Source organism: Anabas testudineus, chromosome 7 (genome assembly GCF_900324465.2).
Source record: "Anabas testudineus chromosome 7, fAnaTes1.2, whole genome shotgun sequence".
In the NCBI taxonomy this organism is placed as follows: Eukaryota; Metazoa; Chordata; class Actinopteri; order Anabantiformes; family Anabantidae; genus Anabas; species Anabas testudineus.
The window spans coordinates 14389857-14409831 of NC_046616.1; the positions used below are offsets into that span (position 1 = coordinate 14389857).

The 19975-nt window shown below is 40.1% G+C and overlaps 1 protein-coding gene across 1 annotated transcript in view; it reads left to right on the forward strand.

Annotated features, from left to right (window-relative positions):
* The window catches only part of cacna2d3a (calcium channel, voltage-dependent, alpha 2/delta subunit 3a), an 89259-nt gene that overhangs the window by 37288 nt on the left and 31996 nt on the right, over positions 1–19975 (forward strand). The window contains exons 6-12 of the mRNA XM_026369071.1: positions 3376–3507; positions 4432–4643; positions 5472–5546; positions 8201–8290; positions 8912–9025; positions 13596–13674; positions 16322–16455. Coding sequence (XP_026224856.1) covers positions 3376–3507; positions 4432–4643; positions 5472–5546; positions 8201–8290; positions 8912–9025; positions 13596–13674; positions 16322–16455 — 836 coding nt within the window. The remainder of the gene's footprint in view (positions 1–3375; positions 3508–4431; positions 4644–5471; positions 5547–8200; positions 8291–8911; positions 9026–13595; positions 13675–16321; positions 16456–19975) is intronic.

Consider the following 19975-nt stretch of genomic DNA (forward strand, 5'->3'; position numbering starts at 1 on the left):
TGGCGCTGAGCATAACCTACACAGTTCTACTATTTATGTGGATACATATGGACTTGTGAATATGTAGACTCACAGGAGCTTCTTTGATCAGAATGAATTAAGGAATGCATTAGTTGAGATGAATTTAAATCACAGCTTAGGGGGAAAGTGCGGCCCATACTCTCCCTCATCATGATGAGTTTAGATTGTAATAGACACTCAAACTGCAGCAGAAGTGACTGTATTGTTGTGTAAATGGAGCCTGGATCAAATCCAGCCTCCTCTCTATGCCACTCCACAGAGGTGGATGGGTGTTTTCTATCAAGAGAGGGCTTTAGTGTGCTAGCTTCCAGAAGACTAATTCAATCATGGCTTATTGGCATGACTGTTGACAGCAGAACAATGTTGCCAGCATAAGAGATGATGGGAAATCTGTTATCTGCTTTTCTTTTCCTCTGTCCATTAGGTACTGGTCTGTCTGTCTATGTCTCAGTAATTTTCTGCCTGCCTTTCTGTCTGCCTTAATGGCATTCTTGTTTATCCCTCACCCTCTCACTTATGTGTAACTAACTTACTGTATTATTGTCTTGCTGTCTGTCAGTTAATCCTTTACTCAAATCTTCCCTGAATCTGCTTTTGAAACAAACTAAATTTAGGTAACAAGCAGCTTTAATAGGCTTGGCTGTATTTAAAATATAGTCATGACTCTCTCTGTAAATTAAAAACAAAAGAAAAAACTGGGATATAATGTATGGATCAACATATATCACAAATTATGGGGAGAGTTACTGTGAAAGCAACAACTATAGTATATTTTGCAGATAGAGATGCAGATTGCAGAGAAACATACTGTATGTTGCACATGCACAAGCATTAATACTGCCCTACAAAGGCAGAGAGCAGTAACTACAGAAACACTGAAGCTGTAAAAACTTGGTGTTCAACGTTTCATATACAATTTCTTTTTTTTTTTTTTATTTTAATACAGGTAATTACCTCACAAAATAATTGTACAGTAATTTTAAAAAACAATAGTAAAGTGTCAGGATTGCATTTAAGCACCAGGTGGAAAGAACCCTAATGCAGACAGAGAGACAGACAACAGGCTGGCAGGTGCAGTGATAGAAACTTTAATGAAAACAAAGGCAGGCTTACACAGTGTCACAGGTGAGTAACAGCAGACAAAGAGAACTGGTGGTAAAGTTCAAAGAGTCAATCTATCCAAGCTAGTTGGGGACAATAGAAGACTGAACTTCAGGAGCGCTATAGTAAGAGATAAGAGATAATAAATAAATTTTGGCCAACAAAATGTTTCCCTACACACCTGAATTAATTTGACTGCTACCATCATGCGTTATTTCCTCAATGGTGGGAGCAAACCTAAACTCACCAGTCGATCGTGGCTCATCTCTGCACTGTCTCTGCAAATCCCTCCCTGGCTTTCGGATTTTCTCAGTCCTTCTTTGTGGAAGCTGCTGGTGACATCACTCACTGTTGTTTTGAGGTTTTTCTTCACAATGCTTCTGCCATCAGCATTTTTCTTGGCCAACCTGTTGTGTTACTTATTATATTCGTAGGTTTTTTCTTTTCAAGACATTCTAAATTGTTGTATTTGCTATGTCCACTGTTTGTATAATGATTTATTTTTCCTCTTTTTCTCAGTTTTAAAATTGAATATGTTTAAAGAACATATCTATATAACAACCTGTTGCTATTTCTGTTGCAACCCCTGTTCCAATACATTTGCTCACCTGATATTTGGGTCATCTGATACAAAAGGTGCTATGTTGTATGTTAAAGGTGTAGATACCATCAAATAATAGCTGGAATTCTGTACTTTTGTCTTATATTTGTCTTTTTATGTTAAAACTGATTGTCTTCAGTGTCTTCACCAAAGACAAATGAACTGGCCTTGCCATTGCCTTGCTGTAGCTGGGACATTTCTGTAGCTGTGTTGTTGGCTATCTGTCTGTGTCAGAGAGTGTCAGAGACCAGATATTAGTAGACTGCAGTGCAAACGCTGTAGCTTTAGTCACAGATACAAAGCCAGAATTCAGGAGCAACATAGTGTAGTTTCAGGTTTTGGCTGTTGTATTTTTGGCTTTATTTTAACTGCACGGTTAAAATGCTGTTTTCTCTTGATTTAAATCAGGTGTTGCATTTTGCCTGAAAGTCCTCCAGGTCATGGTTTGGTGACAACTGAATTTGCTTGTCCAATTCTTTCGTCTCTGAACCTGACTGACCTGTTCACTAGCCCACATCCTCCTGTTCTCTGTTCCCAACTTTCCTTATCCTCCTGGTCATTTGACTCTGCTCTACTAGTCCCCACACAGGTGATGCCTTTTCTGCTCAGTATAAAAACCTGCCATTTTCTCCAATCCAGCGCCAGATAATTATTTGTTTTCTGTATTCACTATGTTCAAAATGTTTTTGCTGTTATTTTGGAGGTAACTGTTGAAGTCGCTGGAGATTTTGTGGAGTGTGTTTGTGTCTGTTCTTTTGGACCTGTTTTCTAGCTTAAGTTGACCCCTAATATGGTTTTCATATGTACTTCCCTAACAGAATGCTTTGACCAACATGGATCCAGCTGACTCAAACAGAAGCCGTGAATTGGGCTTTTTACAAAGGGAAAAAATAGAAAGAAAATTCCTGCTTATGTAGCAGAGCTGAAAATTCAAAGATCTGCCTGTATTGGCTGTATAGTTTTATTCAGCCTACACATCACATGCTGATCAAATCTTCTCCTGCCAGCCCCACACCTGACCATTTAAATTCTGCTTTCCAGTTGGTCACCTCTTTGCCTCCAGCTAGTCCCACTTTTGCAGGGACATGCCTCAACATTCTTGGGCTGTGGGTAGGGCACGAAGAGCCCTGTCCCACTATCAAGCTTCAAGCCCCCAGTGCACCATAACTTTTGCCCCCTAGCGCGCCTGAAGTTCAGTCTTCTGTTGTCCCCAGCTAGCTTGGATTGACTGACTCTTTAAACTTAACCAGTTCTTCTTGTCAGCTGTTACTCACCTGTGACACTGTGTAAACCTGCCTTTGTTTTCATTAAAGTTTCTATTACTGCATCTGCCAGCCTGTTGTCTGTTTCTCTGTCTGCTTTAGGGTCCCTCCCGCCTAGTGTTTAAATGCAGCCCTGACACTTTCCTATTGTTTTTTATCTAATTATTTTTCTCTACTGTCATTTTCACTTTATTTTTTATTTTCTGCTAACATTGTCTCTGGATGTCCGTGTAATTAGTACGTTCTGATAGTGATCTGTGGAACTGAACCTTCTCAGATGTGTGAAATGATATGATTGAATGAGCAGGCGTTAGCGAATATCTGTCTTAAGCTCTTGAACTGTAAAAAACAATTATTTTTAATTACACATATTTTCTCTTTACTCCTTAGACTCTGCAATTGTCAATGGAGTTTACTGGTCTGAGGCCTTGAATAAAGTGTTTGTGGATAACTTTGAGAGAGATCCTTCACTCATATGGCAGTACTTTGGCAGTGCTAAAGGTTTTTTTAGACAGTACCCAGGTAAGTGTGTGTTTGTTTGTGTGTGGGGTGGATATGTGTAATTAAGTCACTGTCTTTCTGAAGGAGAATGAGACTTGTGTGGGAATATTCAATGACTGACAACTATAGGTGGAGGCAGGAGGGCAGATAAAGGAGAGGGGGTAAAGAAAGAAAGGTGAGACAGTGTGTGATGGATAAAATTAACACTTTCAGGTGAAGTGGACTGAATATAAACAGTAGCCTATTGAATGGATCTGGTGAATGAAAGCATCATTTATGTAGCACTAAATATGAAAAACCAATGCTCTGACTTTTCCTTTTTCTTTTTTATCTTTTGACCTTTTGAACCTGCATTTTACTGTTCTTTAATTATGCCTTTAATATCACATGCCTTAGACCGACTCTGACCTTTATATATTCTGTGCAGCGCTGACTATAATGGGCTACTCCGCTGTCCATTGTTAGTATTCTGACCTGGAGGCCTCCAAAGTCATTGCTGTATAAAGACACTAAAAACTAAAAGATTTTCTTTTCCAATGCTTAAAAGTTCACCAAAATTACACATATTGTCTGACCACAGAATAAATGGATTTCGATGAAAACAGCTGACAGTGTTTTTTTAGTGTGATTTGGAGATAGGAGCCATTTTTTCCAGTGTCATATTTCTGTAATACATTTGCCTCTGACATACTGGGTTTACAGGACAAATCTCAAATCTCTATCAGCCTGGCTAGATAAAACTAAAAGTCGGTGGGAAAAAAACTAACATGAGTGAAAGATGAGGATTGCTGGGAGTGTTTTGACAAGCTGCCTTACGGGCTGCAAAACATATTTCCTGGGTACTTTTTCATTTTGTGCCAAGGTAACAGTTTGTTTTTTTTTAATGCAAATTATACAACTCAAGCTCACTTCATTGTTTATCTTTGACTTGTGATGGTCTTCAAGGGATTAAATGGAAGCCAGATGAACACGGGGTCATAGCTTTTGACTGTCGGAACCGCAAGTGGTACATCCAAGCTGCCACTTCTCCAAAAGATGTGGTGATCTTGGTGGATGTTAGTGGCAGCATGAAAGGCCTCAGGCTGACCATTGCCAGGCAAACGGTCTCTTCTATCTTGGACACACTTGGAGATGACGACTTTTTTAACATCATTGCTGTAAGTCCACGCAGATGTGTACAGTGTGAGCGGGTGGGGGGGTGCATAAACATCTTAATCTCTATTTTAGACACAGATATGTACATATACACAACCAAACAAGCCCACATCCGCTCCTCCTTAGATCAGAGGAAATGCTGGAACGAATCAGCTTTCTCTCCTGTCACGCTCACAACCAATTAGCAGTCAGCTGAATGAAGATTTGAATTGCAAAATAGACGGTTGTGATTGAATCCTGCTTCGGGCTCCTAAACCACTGTTATCACATTTTAAGCTGATGAAACTCCATGAGTGTGTGTGTGTGTGTGCGTGACCGTGCACTGGCACGTGTGTGTCTGATGCTATTTCACATCAAAACGTAGCAAGTCACTTTGCCAGCTTCCATTCTCTTTCACCACAGAGCAAAGTCTTCATTATCATTTCATATCCTAATCATGTTATTTTGAAAATTATTCTTTTGAAATTTTGCAAAAAGGAGGATTTAGACAATCATGCAGAAACACATTGTTTTCCCCAGCATTCTTTAAAAGGGTGTATCATTTTGACTCATTTGCTGCGTCTCTTGTCTTTTTATTTGTGGTACTTTTACTTTCTACTTATTTTCTTTGTGTTACTTTCTATGTACAGTATATAAAGAAAGTTCCCTTCAGCTGTAGGAAACATTGTGGGTTTGCCTAAAAGTGTGTTGCAGTGAGTTCTTTTTCTTACTGCAATATAAATGTGTTTGACACACAAGCAGGGACAGATGTGTTTTTAATCACTGACTTTATTATTAAAATATTTAAAATCATTTCTCGTGTTACTTTGATTTATTTTGTATTCTTCCAGTACAATGAAGAACTGCATTACGTGGAGCCGTGTCTAAATGGAACTCTGGTCCAAGCAGACATCACCAACAAAGACGTGAGTCTTTCTTTGCTTTTGACTTTTTTTTATAGCCAATTAGAAACCACTCCTACATTTTTTGTGACTAAGACTCTGACCATGTTCAGGTTTAGTAGAAAAGCTACAATTGCAGGTGAGTCAAAGAATTTGCTGGTGTCTCTGAATCACCTGAAATATGATGATTCAGAGACATATATTTATATAATATAAATATTGCATTGGAGATGAGCGTGACTGTTCTAAAATGAGTTTTTATTGTGAATCACTTTGTGACGTCTTGGTCTAGCACGTTGCCATATAAATAAACTTTATGTACTATCTTACGCTAAGATTGCACTTATAATATTATTTGCCTTCGTCCTTTAACTGCAACATGAATCTCTCGTTCCTCCCTGCGTCTCTGCTCCTCAGTGATATCCACAATATTGGCTCCATCTCCAGGTGCTCACTAAAAATTCCATCTCCTCCATGTTCTTTAATATTCCATTAAAAAATTGAATTGCTAACCTCTATTAGTACAGGGCAAACTTTCAGGACACAGCTGTTTACTAGCCGACGCATGGACTACTTTCCATGCACCACATGAAAACATCATATAATTATGTGTGTGTGTTTGCCAGTTTGGTGTTTAGGTTAGTTTCTGTTTATTTCTGAGTGAGTGTACATTTAGTGCACATGGATTAGCATTATGTGTTTAATTCCAGTTGGTAGTTTAATGTAGTGTGAGTCAGCCAGCTAAGAGGGGAAGGCAGTCTGTACTAGTAGATAAGGATAATGTCTTTTACTTTAGCTGGGGGCAGGAAGTGACTAGCACACTGGAGACATAAAGTTACTCATCTGTCTCTCCAAAATTATTTCAATACATTATTTTGTTGGAATGTGTTTATGCTGTCTGTTCAGACTCTTAAAAAGAAAGGTTGTTTTTCAGGTCAAACAATGTCAACAGTGTCTAGGTTAGTAGAGTAAATAGCAGATTTGTTATTCATTCAAATGTTTGGGGGTCACTTTCGTTTTTTGCATATCTGCATATGATAATTGTGTTAAAAGCACATTAACAACGTTATTTCTTCATGTAGCAGAACCTCAATTTATTTGCTTTTTAAACCAATCATTGCACTCTTAGCCTAGATGTTTTCATTGGCCTTTTTCAGTAAATGAAGCATGACTCAGACTAAAAACAGAGCCCATAGGTTTGTTATCATATTTGATCACTGCAAAATTTGATTTAAAGTTGACACAGGCCTTATCTTATTCACATCATCACAGTAGTTATTACTTTTGCTCAGCGTGGATAACTCTTTTCTGCCTCTCTTTTTCATGACTTTATCAGAATTGCACCTGCTCCCATGTTGAGATAAATAACTTACCATAAAAATCTAAACCTTTAGCTTCAGCAAGCTGCAATTTAAGATATTTGTGTTAATTCATTATTGTGTCTCTGTAGCCAGGCCTTATTAGGCTGACTGCTGAGATCATTTTCAAGTATAAAAGGTGTCTGCAGCATTGAAAGGTTTGATGTCCAATTTGCTGTGCATTTAAGAGCCTTGTGATTCAGTAGAAAAAAGCCTGGACAAATTCAGCACGGCATGCACACACAGATGCACACATTCTCTGAATCAACCCTTTCACTAGGCTGCTGTGCCAAAGATTGATCATAACCAGCTGTGCTGAGACAAATTGCATTGGTCTTAACTCACAAACAGACTTAGACGTGCAAAATGTAAGGTTTGACATCCAGAGTGCAACGATAGTTGGAGAAGATTAACCTTTGTAGCAGTTTGTATTTTATTTAACCATATGTGGGGATGGCCACTTATAGTTGTTGTCTGCACATTTCGTATTTATTTGTGTGTGCCCAGTGCTTATGCCTGTGTTTGCTCTCAAGTGACTATGCTGCCTGTGCCCTTCTCTGTGTTGAGAGGCTTTCCTTCCCACATCAGAAAAGAGCATAACAGAAGGAGATTAATGCACCAGGTATACAGGAAAGGGAAGAGAAAGATAAGAGGCTGCTAGGAAGATGATGTAGGTCTTGGGTGTTCCTATATCATAAGAATAAGAGACAATTGTATCTCATACATGATGGCTCTTTTGCCACGTGTAAGAGCTTTGGAAAGGTTTTTTTCAGGTAGTTGGATAGAACCACAGTCAACATCCCACGTGCTCCTGCAGATAATAGGCCATGCACATGTGAGACCTGTTGCAGGCATCATTAAATTCATCATTAATCAGAGACATAACCCAGCCTTTGTGGCACAATTACACCTGTGAACACAATTATTCACACAGACATGCACACACGTACACACTAGACTAAATGGATGTCTAAAGTGAGGTGGAGGGAAACAGGTCATTTCAGTCGTTTCGGCCGGTGTGTGACAAAGATAATGTGGCAGTTTGCTGCAAAAACTGACTCAGGGCTGAGTTAAAGAGCCCATTAGACCATTGTTACAATCTCTGCTCACACATGATGGTAAACATACTGGAAAGAAATCAGTATCTTTACATTTTTTTTTATCTTTTTAATGTCACTATCTAGCCAAGATCAAGGGTGTTTGTCTACTACCTTCTCCATAAAATCAATATTGACCTCTAATTCTGTTGCCCTCTGTTCATTACTCTTTTGTTTTCTCTTTTTCTCGCTGTGATCGTATTGGCTCCTCTCCAAACTCCAGCATTTCAGGGAGCATCTCGACAAGCTGTTTGCTCAAGGCATTGGTATGTTAGACATAGCTTTGACTGAGGCCTTCAATCTTCTCAGTGACGTAAGTAACACATTTATCACACAAATCGCACCAACGTACCCCATCGTAGACACATGCATGCACGCTCAGCGACAGACGCACAGAAAACAAAGAGTTTCATGCACAACATTAATAAGTGGGCTGTAATTAATAGCTACATTAACAGAATCACGCGAAAACTAAGCTAAACAAGGCACTTCATGACTCAGGTTGCTGGTTTCACATCTCCTTGTTATGAATAAGCAATTATTCAGACACACGTGCACATATAATAACAACATGACATGTTTATGATAACAAGTATGTAAGCGTGCATTAGAATGACTTTTTTTTGTGCTAAATGACTCTTCTCTGTAATTTTAGGGTGGTAATGTACCCTAATGATAGATGTCTTTGTTGCTGAAGTGCATGATTCAGTATAGGAGAAGGAATGCTATTACAGTATTACTCCATGTTGCTACCACACAGTTAGCTTCAATTGTGTCAAGGTAACTCAGCTACATGACAAGCTCTAATAGATAAGAACTATAAAATTAGATTGTGCATGGTGCGAAAGGTTACATTTCCATTTGGATTGAAGAGAAGTTTTGTTTTTGTTCACCTTTGGTATCCCCTCACCACCCCCCCTCTCTCTATCTCCAGTTCAATGAGACAGGGCGGGGTAGTGAGTGTAGCCAGGCCATTATGTTGGTGACAGACGGAGCAGTGGACACTTACGATGCCATCTTCGCCAAGTATAACTGGCCAGAGAGGAAGGTAGTGTATGGCACACACATGCACGCACATCACATTATTCAGCAATTGTGCTTAAGGACAGTTGTAATGTGAGGTGAGATGAGTTCAGTTTCCCATTAGGCCTTGTTTACAACTTTGTGAACTTGTAACCATGTATTCTGGTGGAAGATGAGCTCTGGAAAGCAGTGGACTAATGCCCTCCTGTGGCTATGGATGACTCACTGTTGAGATTAGGTTGTCAGAAAATGTGGAATTACATAGTAGAGCCACAGATATAATTTTAAAAATATATGACGGGCTCTGTCTCTCTCTAAGCATTTCACTAAAGCTGGTCTAGTGGACGGAAGAGGCTACGATGATCAATGTAAAAAGTGTTTGTTGTCACATTTCAGAGCTTGTTTTTGTCAAATCCCACATTATAAGAAATGGTTTTGACAAGCAGAGTGCATTCAGCTGGCCCACTATAGGGTCCTTTCTGAAGGCTTTAAAAAAGAATTAAGTATGGCCCAGACTCTGTGGACTAAAATGTCTCTCTGCTGTCCTGCAATGTAATTGTGGTGTTCTTGTGACAGGCCATGAAATGAAATGGGAGGAGAAAGGGAGAGAGCATGTGGAGGGCAAGGAGAAAAAAAATGATTCTTAGGTCATTTTCTTCTGTAAAAGAAAGCTCACGGGCTCTTCAGCCTTAACAGGTTGAGGAGAGACATACTGTCACCTGTATATATCCTAAACACATACTATGGAAATGTGCTTTATAATATACAATGCAATCCTCCATTACCTCAGAAGTCTTAAAATAAATGTTCTTTTAAAGAATTTGAATACTTCATATTTTGTCTGTGTGTAATGGAGTCACTTCTTGAATATGGCAGCTGATAGTTATTATTAACCAATTTTCATCAAAAGAACCATTGAGAATATGTTTCCCAGGATTAATATTGATGCCTTTTTGTTACCTTGATATTTCCCAAATGCGTTTCTATGCTGTGTCTGCGTCTAGAATGTTCTCAACCCTCTCTCGTGTCAATAAGCTGTACAGGCGTCAGCAGAGAGGGGACAAGGCTGCTAGATAGTTCCATTTAGAAGAAGCCCCACTGATAATAGAAGTCTTCAGTCTCTGTCACTCTCCAGTCTCTCTCTCCTCCATCTGCTGGGCACAGAGAGGAGAACAGAGAGACAGGAGACTGTTTTGAACAGTTTCCTTCCAACCAGCCTTGCGGCCTCACCCGTACACAGTGTGGTATCACACTGAGGACATAGGCATGCTTAGGAAAAGAATGAATGCAAATGGTAATGATTATCTGTATGCAGACTGCATTTTTCCATAACATTGCCACACAAAACAGTATTTACTGATTTACTGCGAAAAAGACTGAAGAATGTTTCTTCCCACTGCACCAGTGATTGTATTTGGAGAGGTACTGTGAAAGCCTTTTACAGATACATTTTTTTGGAAACTATTTTGCATGCGTCTTTAATTTTTGTAACACTTAAAAAAATCTCAATCTCTCTGTCTATGAGAAACATAATGACAGTATTGGTTCTCATTGTATGTTATTAGTCATTCATTTACTGCATACAGCGACTGACTTGTAGGGAGATTTGTCCCTCCGTTAATATTGCAGTGTTGCAGTGCTCCACATTTCCAAGTGGGTTCAAATTTTAGCTCCAGTCTCAACTGATAAGACATTATAATGTAGGTTCTTATTTTGCTGCACAGAACAATACAGTTTAACACAATACAATAAAGGTATTAAAGAAAGAAATAAAAACTAATGCAAGAAAGAGGCATATAGAATAATGAAGCAAAGGGTGTGTTGTTTTTGTGTTCGTGACGAAAAGGCTATTTTATTATTATGCATTGCACACTGCATCTTCTTCTAGTATAGATGAAGTTCAACTCTACCCTGAATTGTGATATGTTTATGTACTCATTGCAGTACATCCATTATTGAAGTGTTAAACTTAAGTCAGATTTGATGCTTACAGTAAAGATCAGGGACATAAGATCTAAGTTGCATTTTGGCAGAACAGCACCTTCATACACACCCTGGGGCAGTAATTGATCATGCTCACACCTTTTCACAAAAACTTGACAGTGACAGTGGTGTTTCATGTCTGGAGTGGTGCCAAATACCTTCAACCACCTGATAGTGTAGCCTCCTTGACTGTGACCTCCCCAGTAAGCAGATTGTCCGACATAATGTATGAGTATAAGTATGAACTTATTGCTGTAAGTTACAGAAGCCTGAGTTGTGTCATGAATGTGTTCTGAATGCTGGATATGGTGCTCCAAGATGGCACAGTGACATTCATTCACTTAAAGCTAATCATTGGGCACATAGGAACTCTCAGCTTTAGGAAACTGATATGCCGAGTTACACATAACTGCTCCCCTTAATTTTACCCAATGCTCATACCTTTTGTCTTTTGTCCAGCCTACATTTTCATAATCACTTCTGCCAACTGCTCCATAGTCTCTTACAGACACCTCAATCTGCTCACAATACCAGATTGATATTCAGATAAAATGTTATTAGAATAGAAACTTTGAAAGTGATTAGAAATGGGCAATTCCTGAATCTTCGGCAAGACTGATTACAGTTGGGCCTGCAATTATTTAAAAGTGTTGGGTCGCCAGCTTTTGTTAATGGTGGAACAAAAGCAGACTTCAAGATAAGGAATTTCATTAGAGACAAAGATGGATTAGAAAGATGTGTTAGTAAAGTCGAAATAAAATCGGCTGCTAACTTTAGCAACTGTTGCACAAGGTTATCAGGATCCTTTGTTTTGTGTGTAAAGCTTTGAATGCCTTCTGTGAAAAACTGAAAAATTTTGCTGTTGATAGATTGTTTCAAAAAGGTCAAATTGTTTTGTGGCTTTAATGTGAGCTTCAAAATATGTCACTGAATCTGCATGTCTCAAATCTTAAGGCAGGGAGTTCCGGAGCTGGGGGGCTATGATTACAAAAAAAAGAACAGTGATAATTCATCAATGTAGCTGGGAGCTTGCCATGAAGGGCTTTAGAGGTAATCAGTGAAATCTTTAAATTAACTCTGAAACTGAGGAGATGATAAAGCAGTGGTGATATGATCTCCTAGTGTTTGTTCAAAGAAAAGAAGCTGCATTTTACACAAGCCGTAGCAATGATAACAACAAATTATTTTCCTTTGTCTTTATGTTTTTTCCTCATTACTGAATGCATCAAACTTTAGTGAGGCAGAGTACAACCTAATTTAGGGTGCAACTGTGTATAAATACACAACAAATAAGCATGTGTATATTTGCATTTCTGTGCATTCACATTCTTGCATACACGTGTATTTTTTATTTCTGCCTTTGTAAAAGTTGTGCAGTCAAGTAAGTTGAAGATTGCATGTTGTGGCTGGAGCCTCTACTAGTTTTTATCTCCACTGTGCTTAACTCAGCGTACACCTCCTCCATATTTAATAACCAACTCACTGTAGTTTTACCTCCCTCTTAGCTCCCAGTGAAGAATAACACTTAACCACAAAGAGAAATTCCCACTGTGACACCTCTTACCTAGCCCTGCATGGAGCAGTTATGATCAGCTCTGTTGTGTTTTTGTGTCACTCTGGCAATGCCATTCAATTGGTTTGAGGTTTGAATGAATAGAGGATGATTGCAGTCTAGATAATGAGGGCTGCTTAAAAATGACAGCCTGACAACTGTACTTATTCACAGTGAAACTCATCACACTTGACAATAAACCAATAATATCTATAAAAGGTAGTGCAAGCCTAGAATTAGCACTTTGTGGTTTATATCTTTGTTTGCCAAAGCTGTTAGAATCATCATTGATTGTTTAAATGACCCAATAATTGAACTTGAATGGTATTCTTCAGGCATTTCTCAAAAAGAAAAAGGCCATCTTGACATAAATTATATTTTATATTTTTCCTGTTTGAGTGCAGTCATCCAAAATCAGATAAAGACATACACGTGCTCATGTCTAAATGTGAGTGCATCCACGTACACACACATATATATATATATATATATATATATATATATATATATATATATATATACACACAAACAGACACATGCTGTCTGGGTGAAGGGAGGCAGTGAAAAATGCAGGCATGGGAACGGTGGCAGCTGTGCCCCCAGAGGCTTGCATCTGGTCCAATCTGGCATCATGCTCTTCACACACACTCATGCACACCCACATGCATTTATATAGACACCTGCCAACTACACCTGCTGCTTGAGCCAACTGAGCACTGCTGGGCAAAAATGAGTTTGGCAGCAATGAGTTTAGGAGGTTCTCTGGAGTGAACACATAAAGCTTGCATTTGGCTTTTTTAACTCAAAATATTTACTTCACGGTTTATCATTTGCACTCATTCTAACGGCAGATTCTAGTTGCATTTATCTTAATTGAAAACTTTCTTGAGTCCACAATTGTCTCTATTAAATAAGGAAAATGTCCTGTTAATCACTGACAGATAAAGAATGAGCCTTCTGCCTGGCTTTGACTGTGCTATCTTGTATATGGTTGGTGTGGTGGTCCCTATCAACTTGCGATTAAATTGACTGACAGACGTTATCTGTGTTTTCTCTGCAGGTCCGCATATTCCCTTACCTGATTGGTCGAGAGTCAGCCTTCGCAGATAATCTAAAATGGATGGCATGCGCTAACAAAGGTGGGATCTCTCAACACATGCACTGACTGCTGTTTTTTTTATTTTCCTTGTAATTTTTGCAGAGGAATATATGTATACATGGTGCTGTCAGCAAGCTAAAATTAATATATCATGGAGCTCAGTGTGTGCATGGTTCCACTTGTACAGGCCCAATATGTCACATTACATCCTCTTCTAAGTCTACAGCCTAAGCCAAGCTACCTTAGTTATACACCACTTTCCAGTTGTGTGTGGTCATGGTTGTCTCCTTTAGGTTCTATATTTAGTTGGGAGGTGGGTGACAGAGACAGTCTGACTCCATTTGCTCAGGCTGCCATAGATAAGCCAGGCAAGCCATAGGTCACACAAGGGGGGCGCGTGTGTTTTTAGCCGTGTGTATGTGTGTATGTGTGTGGATAATAAGTGATATCAGAGAAGCCACCCAGTCATTTTGAGACATCCCATCCTATCTCTTTCTCTCTCTCTTAAGTCTACAGGAGCTGTACACTAAAGTCATCTGTCTCCATAGGCACAAAATCTCTATTTCAAACTAATGCAAAAAAAGAAAATGTTTCATTACAGTTAGTTATTAGTGTTATTGTTATAACACTAAAAGATGGGAAGTCAGAATTTATCCCCGTGGCCTTTGATTGAAGCAAAGATCATTGTTAGGACTCTGGAAATGATGATCATCATGGTACAGGTAGTAAAATAGTAAAGTAAGAATTATGTTCATATCAACTTCTAACAGGCCTTTTGACAAACGCATTGGAGCCCAATGGTTACTGCACATGCTTTGTACATTTAGTCATTTTTTTGTAGCTTTTCTTGTCTCTGGTTTGACACCTTCTCTCTCCACCTATGTTTCCTGTCTGCCTCTCCTCCAGCTGTCAAATAAAGGCTAAAATGCTGAAAACAGAAACTCAGATAACTTTAACTAACTCTCTGTTAGACCCAGTCAGCATAGCTCACTCTACACTATGGCTGGAGCAGACCTGGCAACCAATTCAATGACTAATCTGTGACCATACTATTAAGATATATCACCTACATACATGTATCAACCATATACAAAACATTGTCATATCCATGGTTTTTAATGTGATTAAGTCAATGTACTGTTGTATTATGTTAACTTCTGAAAAAATATAATTTGTCTTTGTTGCATTGTGCCACTGTTGAGGCCACAGAACATGGCTTATATGGCTGATATACTCTTATATATCCATTTACTATGTATACTTTATATATATCAGGTATTGTTATGTTATACTAACAGTACCTGTATTAACATAAGATACCAACAAGACTTTATGTGAATATGTGGTAAGCACAATAAGTTTTTAAATTAGATGGCGGTTCACAATACTTACAGCATGGTGTACTTTCATGTCTCGGGACGCTTTATTCTGTAGTTTGTCAAACTAAAGTTCTTGAAAAATATATGAATGCCCTTATCGTGACCAGACCATGCTGTGGTCGTCCTGCCCTGTATGTACTACAGGTGTATCATGTCACTGAAAGCAGGGAGCGTTCATTTTTTTTCTCTCCCCAGCTCATCTCACAGGCCCCGGTGGCTCAGCCCGAAGGACGCCCTCAGCACTCCACAGGGAGTAGTCATTCTTCACTCACCACTGTGATAAACGATGCAGTTATACCGAGGCAGCTTGCTTTGTGTGTGATGTGGGTCTGAACGCGTGTGTTGTCATTGTACTGTCTGGTGGAATAATAGCAAGCTCCAACTTTCTCTGGGGATGAAAAGGAGGAATCTGTAAAAATCATGTAGTTGTACTGATTCCAGTATTGGTGTTAATTAGCTTTTTTAATTACCATTCTTTAATTATGTCATAGAAATACAATTACTGTAGATGCTCTCCTTAGTTGCGCTTCTTGTAAAATGCGACATCCATCTGGGATGCGTGTATTATGTCTAGACTCTGGTGCTTTTCTGACGGTAGAGTAAAGGTCGTTGCTGGGAATGATGACCCCAAAATCTATTTCCTACAGCTATGATTTTCTCCTTGACTGCCACACGGTGATGGAAGCGGTTTGAGTTTTTTACGGCCGGGTGGAAATGTTGTGGCCTCTCTCCTTTCTCTTATATTCCTACTTTGTCTTTCTCTCTGTCTTACTCTTGCCCTGGTTCCCTCTTTTCCTCTCTCTCTCTCTTTCACTGCCCCTGCAGAGATAACAGTATATTCCCTCCTGCACATACACATTAGCATCATAATGGTGGCATTACCATTGTACGAAATGGCATCACATTTGGTTTAAGTGAGATAGTTTTTCCATTACATTTACATAGCACTTATCCATTCACAAACCCATGCTGGTTTGCTCTCACTTGTATATCACTGCAGGGAATTCTTCAGCTATAACTCAATCTTATATCCAGGTTTGTGTCTGCTTCATCAAGCAAATTTGTGCTGCCTGCGGTACTGTGCTCCAGATGTAAGTCTCTGCTTTAATACAATGATAAGTAAAATTGAAGTGCTAGAAAGAAAAAGATGATCTTGTGCTGGATGTGACATTTGCTGCAATGCACAGTTTAGAAATACAAAGCCTCTACTTCTGATCAGCACAGGGGCAACACAGTGACACACCAATGTTGACAGGTTAATCAATTAATCATCTTTTCTTTCCTCCCTGTCGTCTCTCTTTCCAACAGGCTACTTCACTCAGATTTCTACATTGGCAGATGTACAAGAGAATGTTATGGAGTATCTCCATGTGCTCAGTCGCCCGAAGGTGATCGACCGCGAGCATGACACGGTGTGGACTGAGGCCTACATCGATAGCACTGTGAGTGTGTACTTCATGGAGCCACAATATTCAATATGTCATATTCAAATAGATGTAAACTATAAACCTTGGTCCATAGTGTCAGCTTGTGTTCAGAAAATTGCATTTGCATGGTCAGGATGTAGGAATTGTATAATCCAATCGAGAGAAGTGGTGATAAAACACAAGCAGAGGGTTCACAATGTGTTTTGTCATTTTAAGTCTCAGGCTGTGAATGTGTGGAAGTATGTGTGTGCAGCAGATGGAACTATTAAGTCAATGGGCCTCCAGTGTGTGTGTTTGGGGCTTGTGTAGCATGAGCAGAACATTGGTGAGTTGATATCTGTTCTTTCAACCTTGTACTCTACCCCGACACACAGACTTGAACATTATGCAGTTATCTATTTCTTTTTTAACCAAACAAATGCACTTACTTATTGCAACTGTTCTGTAGAGATGGTGATTCGGTTACGTAAACTGATGTGTGTGTGGAGTGGAACAAATAATAGAAGCACTTGTCAGTAACAGCAGCACTACGACCTGTAGCCTCCAAAACGGTCACGCGGTTGAACCAGCACCTCTCCAAAACAGTTAACGACAAAACCGGGCAGTAAAGCTGTCATTAAGGATGGCTTTTATAAAGGGAGAGTTGCATGAGATTAGTTTTAGCGAGATGTACCCTTGTAAACTGGCAAGTGTAATGGTAATACAATAGTTTTGTCCGATATATGTACAGCTAAATTCCCCGTATATGCTTTATAGTTTGATGGTTTATTGTCTTAAACACCCCACGACAGTGACACACCTGCAGAATTCACTGCAGTGCATATTATTCAACCTGTACCGGAGTACTTATGCGTGCATGGTGTTCCTCTCTTGTTCAAATTATTGTGTTTGGCCACAAATTCTGAGACAGAGAGCTTCAAAAATATAAGAAGACAAAGGGAAGCGCCCTCCAGCAGAAATATACGTACGCTATCAACACTACATGAAAAGGGACTTTTTTTTGTAATCCTCTTTATACCCCTCATGTTTTACCTCTTTCGGTCTTCCTCTGCTTGTTTTTGTCCTCATTACCCCCATCCATTTATCACAGTCGAAGTGCACACACTCGACACTGACTCAGCAGTAACGGCTTAAGTGTTGTTTCCTCTGCTGTGAGCCTCCTAGCCATAAAGCTCTCCCCTCTTGACACAGTCGCTGTTTTTAAAGTTGCAGTCAAAGTCAATGTCAGTGATTTTAACACACCCACTGGTGCTGGAACTCAATGCAGTGGAAACCGCACTGGAAGGCTTTCGGACGCAAACACATTGACCCTTTCTTCCCTCCTCTTCCTTCTTCTCTCCTCCCTTCCTCTTTAATCTGTTCTCCTCAGCTCCCACAAGCACAAAAGGTAACACTTGGTATGGTCTGAGGTCATCACTGTGTTGTGCTGTGTTGAGGCCTGGTGTGTGTTCATGTGCTTTCATGTGCATGTGCATTTTGGTCTCTGATCTCTGCGTGCTGACAGCATAATTCGGGCGAGCTAACGACCATACTGGCTCATGGTATTTTTTTTCTTGTGTGTCAGTGTCGTATGTCACTTGTCAACCTCCTGATTCAAACCATGCATCGTGGTTGTCGTCGGTTCAGGTTCTCTTCTGCACGTCCGATCGAACATGCACATGCCTCCGTGCACACGCTCCCGCTCATTGCTCATTTGGTGCCGATGTGTCGAACATGCTTTGCCAGTATCTTCAGCGCTGGCAGTGTGACCGTGTGTGTAAATGTTAGACTCTGTGAGACAGTGGGATTTTGGTTAGTTGAAACATTGCCTGTGTTATTTGTTTTGGTAGACTTCTCCGGAATAAGCTGTTTTGTCATCTTCAGGGTGAAAATCCAATAGCCTGTAATGACTGGCAGGATGATCTCTTCTGATGCCTTTTTATCATCTTCACTGTTTTATTCCTCAGTGTTTTATGAGTCATATGTGGGTTGAGATAAGCAGCCCTGTAATCATCACCAACCACAATGGTGGAACAGAAGCATGCTTTGCCCCCCAATCAGCATGAGCTGAACACAGAGCAGTCACGTCAGACAGCTGGCAGGCCATATGTTTGACATAGCACGGTTAGTGTGACAGACCCGAGCTGATTGGCATCGGAGCAGCTCAGCAGAACGCAGAAATAGATATTACACTGTCTGACATGATAATTGGGATTAGCAATGAATATTTACTGTTTTGTTTGCTTGTAATCACTCCAACACAGCTCTTGCATGGGTGCAGTGAGCACAAATTCACAAAAAGATGAAACAGGCGCACATCCTGGTGATAGTGTCTGATAAGAAGTTAGCAATAATCCTGGGATTGGCTCACTGTTAGGAAAGTCATGAGAATCTGGGATTTGGGTTCCAGGGCTGATTTATATCATCTTTCCAGATGTCGCCTTCATCCTAGCTGTCTCCTCGCTGCTCCATCCTTCTCAGTGCGACACAGTAGTCATTCTTTCCTAGCATACTCCACTTTCTTCCTCTGTTTCATGTTGCATCTCCCTCTCCAGCTCTTTCCCTCCACCTGTTCTCGCCCCTCCTCTCCTGTTCCCCTCCCTCTCCCTCTTATCCTTCGTCTCTCCAGCTTCATCCATCATTCTCTGGCTCATTTGGCTTTGTTTCCCACTCTGTCGGATGAACTGACACTGGAGCTCAGGGATGATGGGAGGGAGGCGGATGTGAGAGGAGTGTGTCGGGGGCGTATTTGAGGACAAGTGTATGAATGGTGAGAGAAAGAATGTCTGAAACCTTAAGTTAATGTTGGGAAGGGCGTAAATAATCATCAAAGCTTAAGAGGAGGGGTTTTCCACCAAAGCTAAAAGAATAAAATTACCTTTTAATGATTATATGAAGAAGTAAGTAGTTCAAAAAGTCATGATAAATTTATTTAAACTCTAATGATTAACAATGATTTGGCTAATTGAGAGCTTCTATGGATAATCCCAAAACAGTGTACTTACTCCTCTCCCTGTGGGGCATGTTGTAGTTTTCCTACAGGAGCCTACAGTGTACACACCAACATCATTAAGCCAGATGTCCAAGGAAACAAGGGTCACCTCATCCACAGGCACACAATTTGTCACAGCAACCTAGATTACGAGGTGTCCTGTGAGACACCAAACATGGGGCAGGGGCATGTATCTGAGCCCTCTGAGTGGTGTAAATGTGTGGGTATTTGTGTCAGTGGGGAGTGAGTGTAGAGCCCACTGGGGTTTTCTTTTTCATTCTCTGACCCGCAGAAGGGGAAAGGACTTACACACCCCATTTACTCTAATACAGATAAAACCACAGTGGCGGTGATGATGCAGATTTGGCCCACTGCGTATTGATTTGTCTCCTTATGTTAGAGGTTGCAGGCTATGTATGATAAGTCCGATTCTAGATACACAGCACTCCCCTGGGGACGTGGGGCATGGTCACACTGGAGGACACTCCTGTAGGATTCGAGGCCTCCTTCCTCTCATTATTTATAATAATAAACAGATGCTGTTTTCTGGCTCCCTTTCTCCGA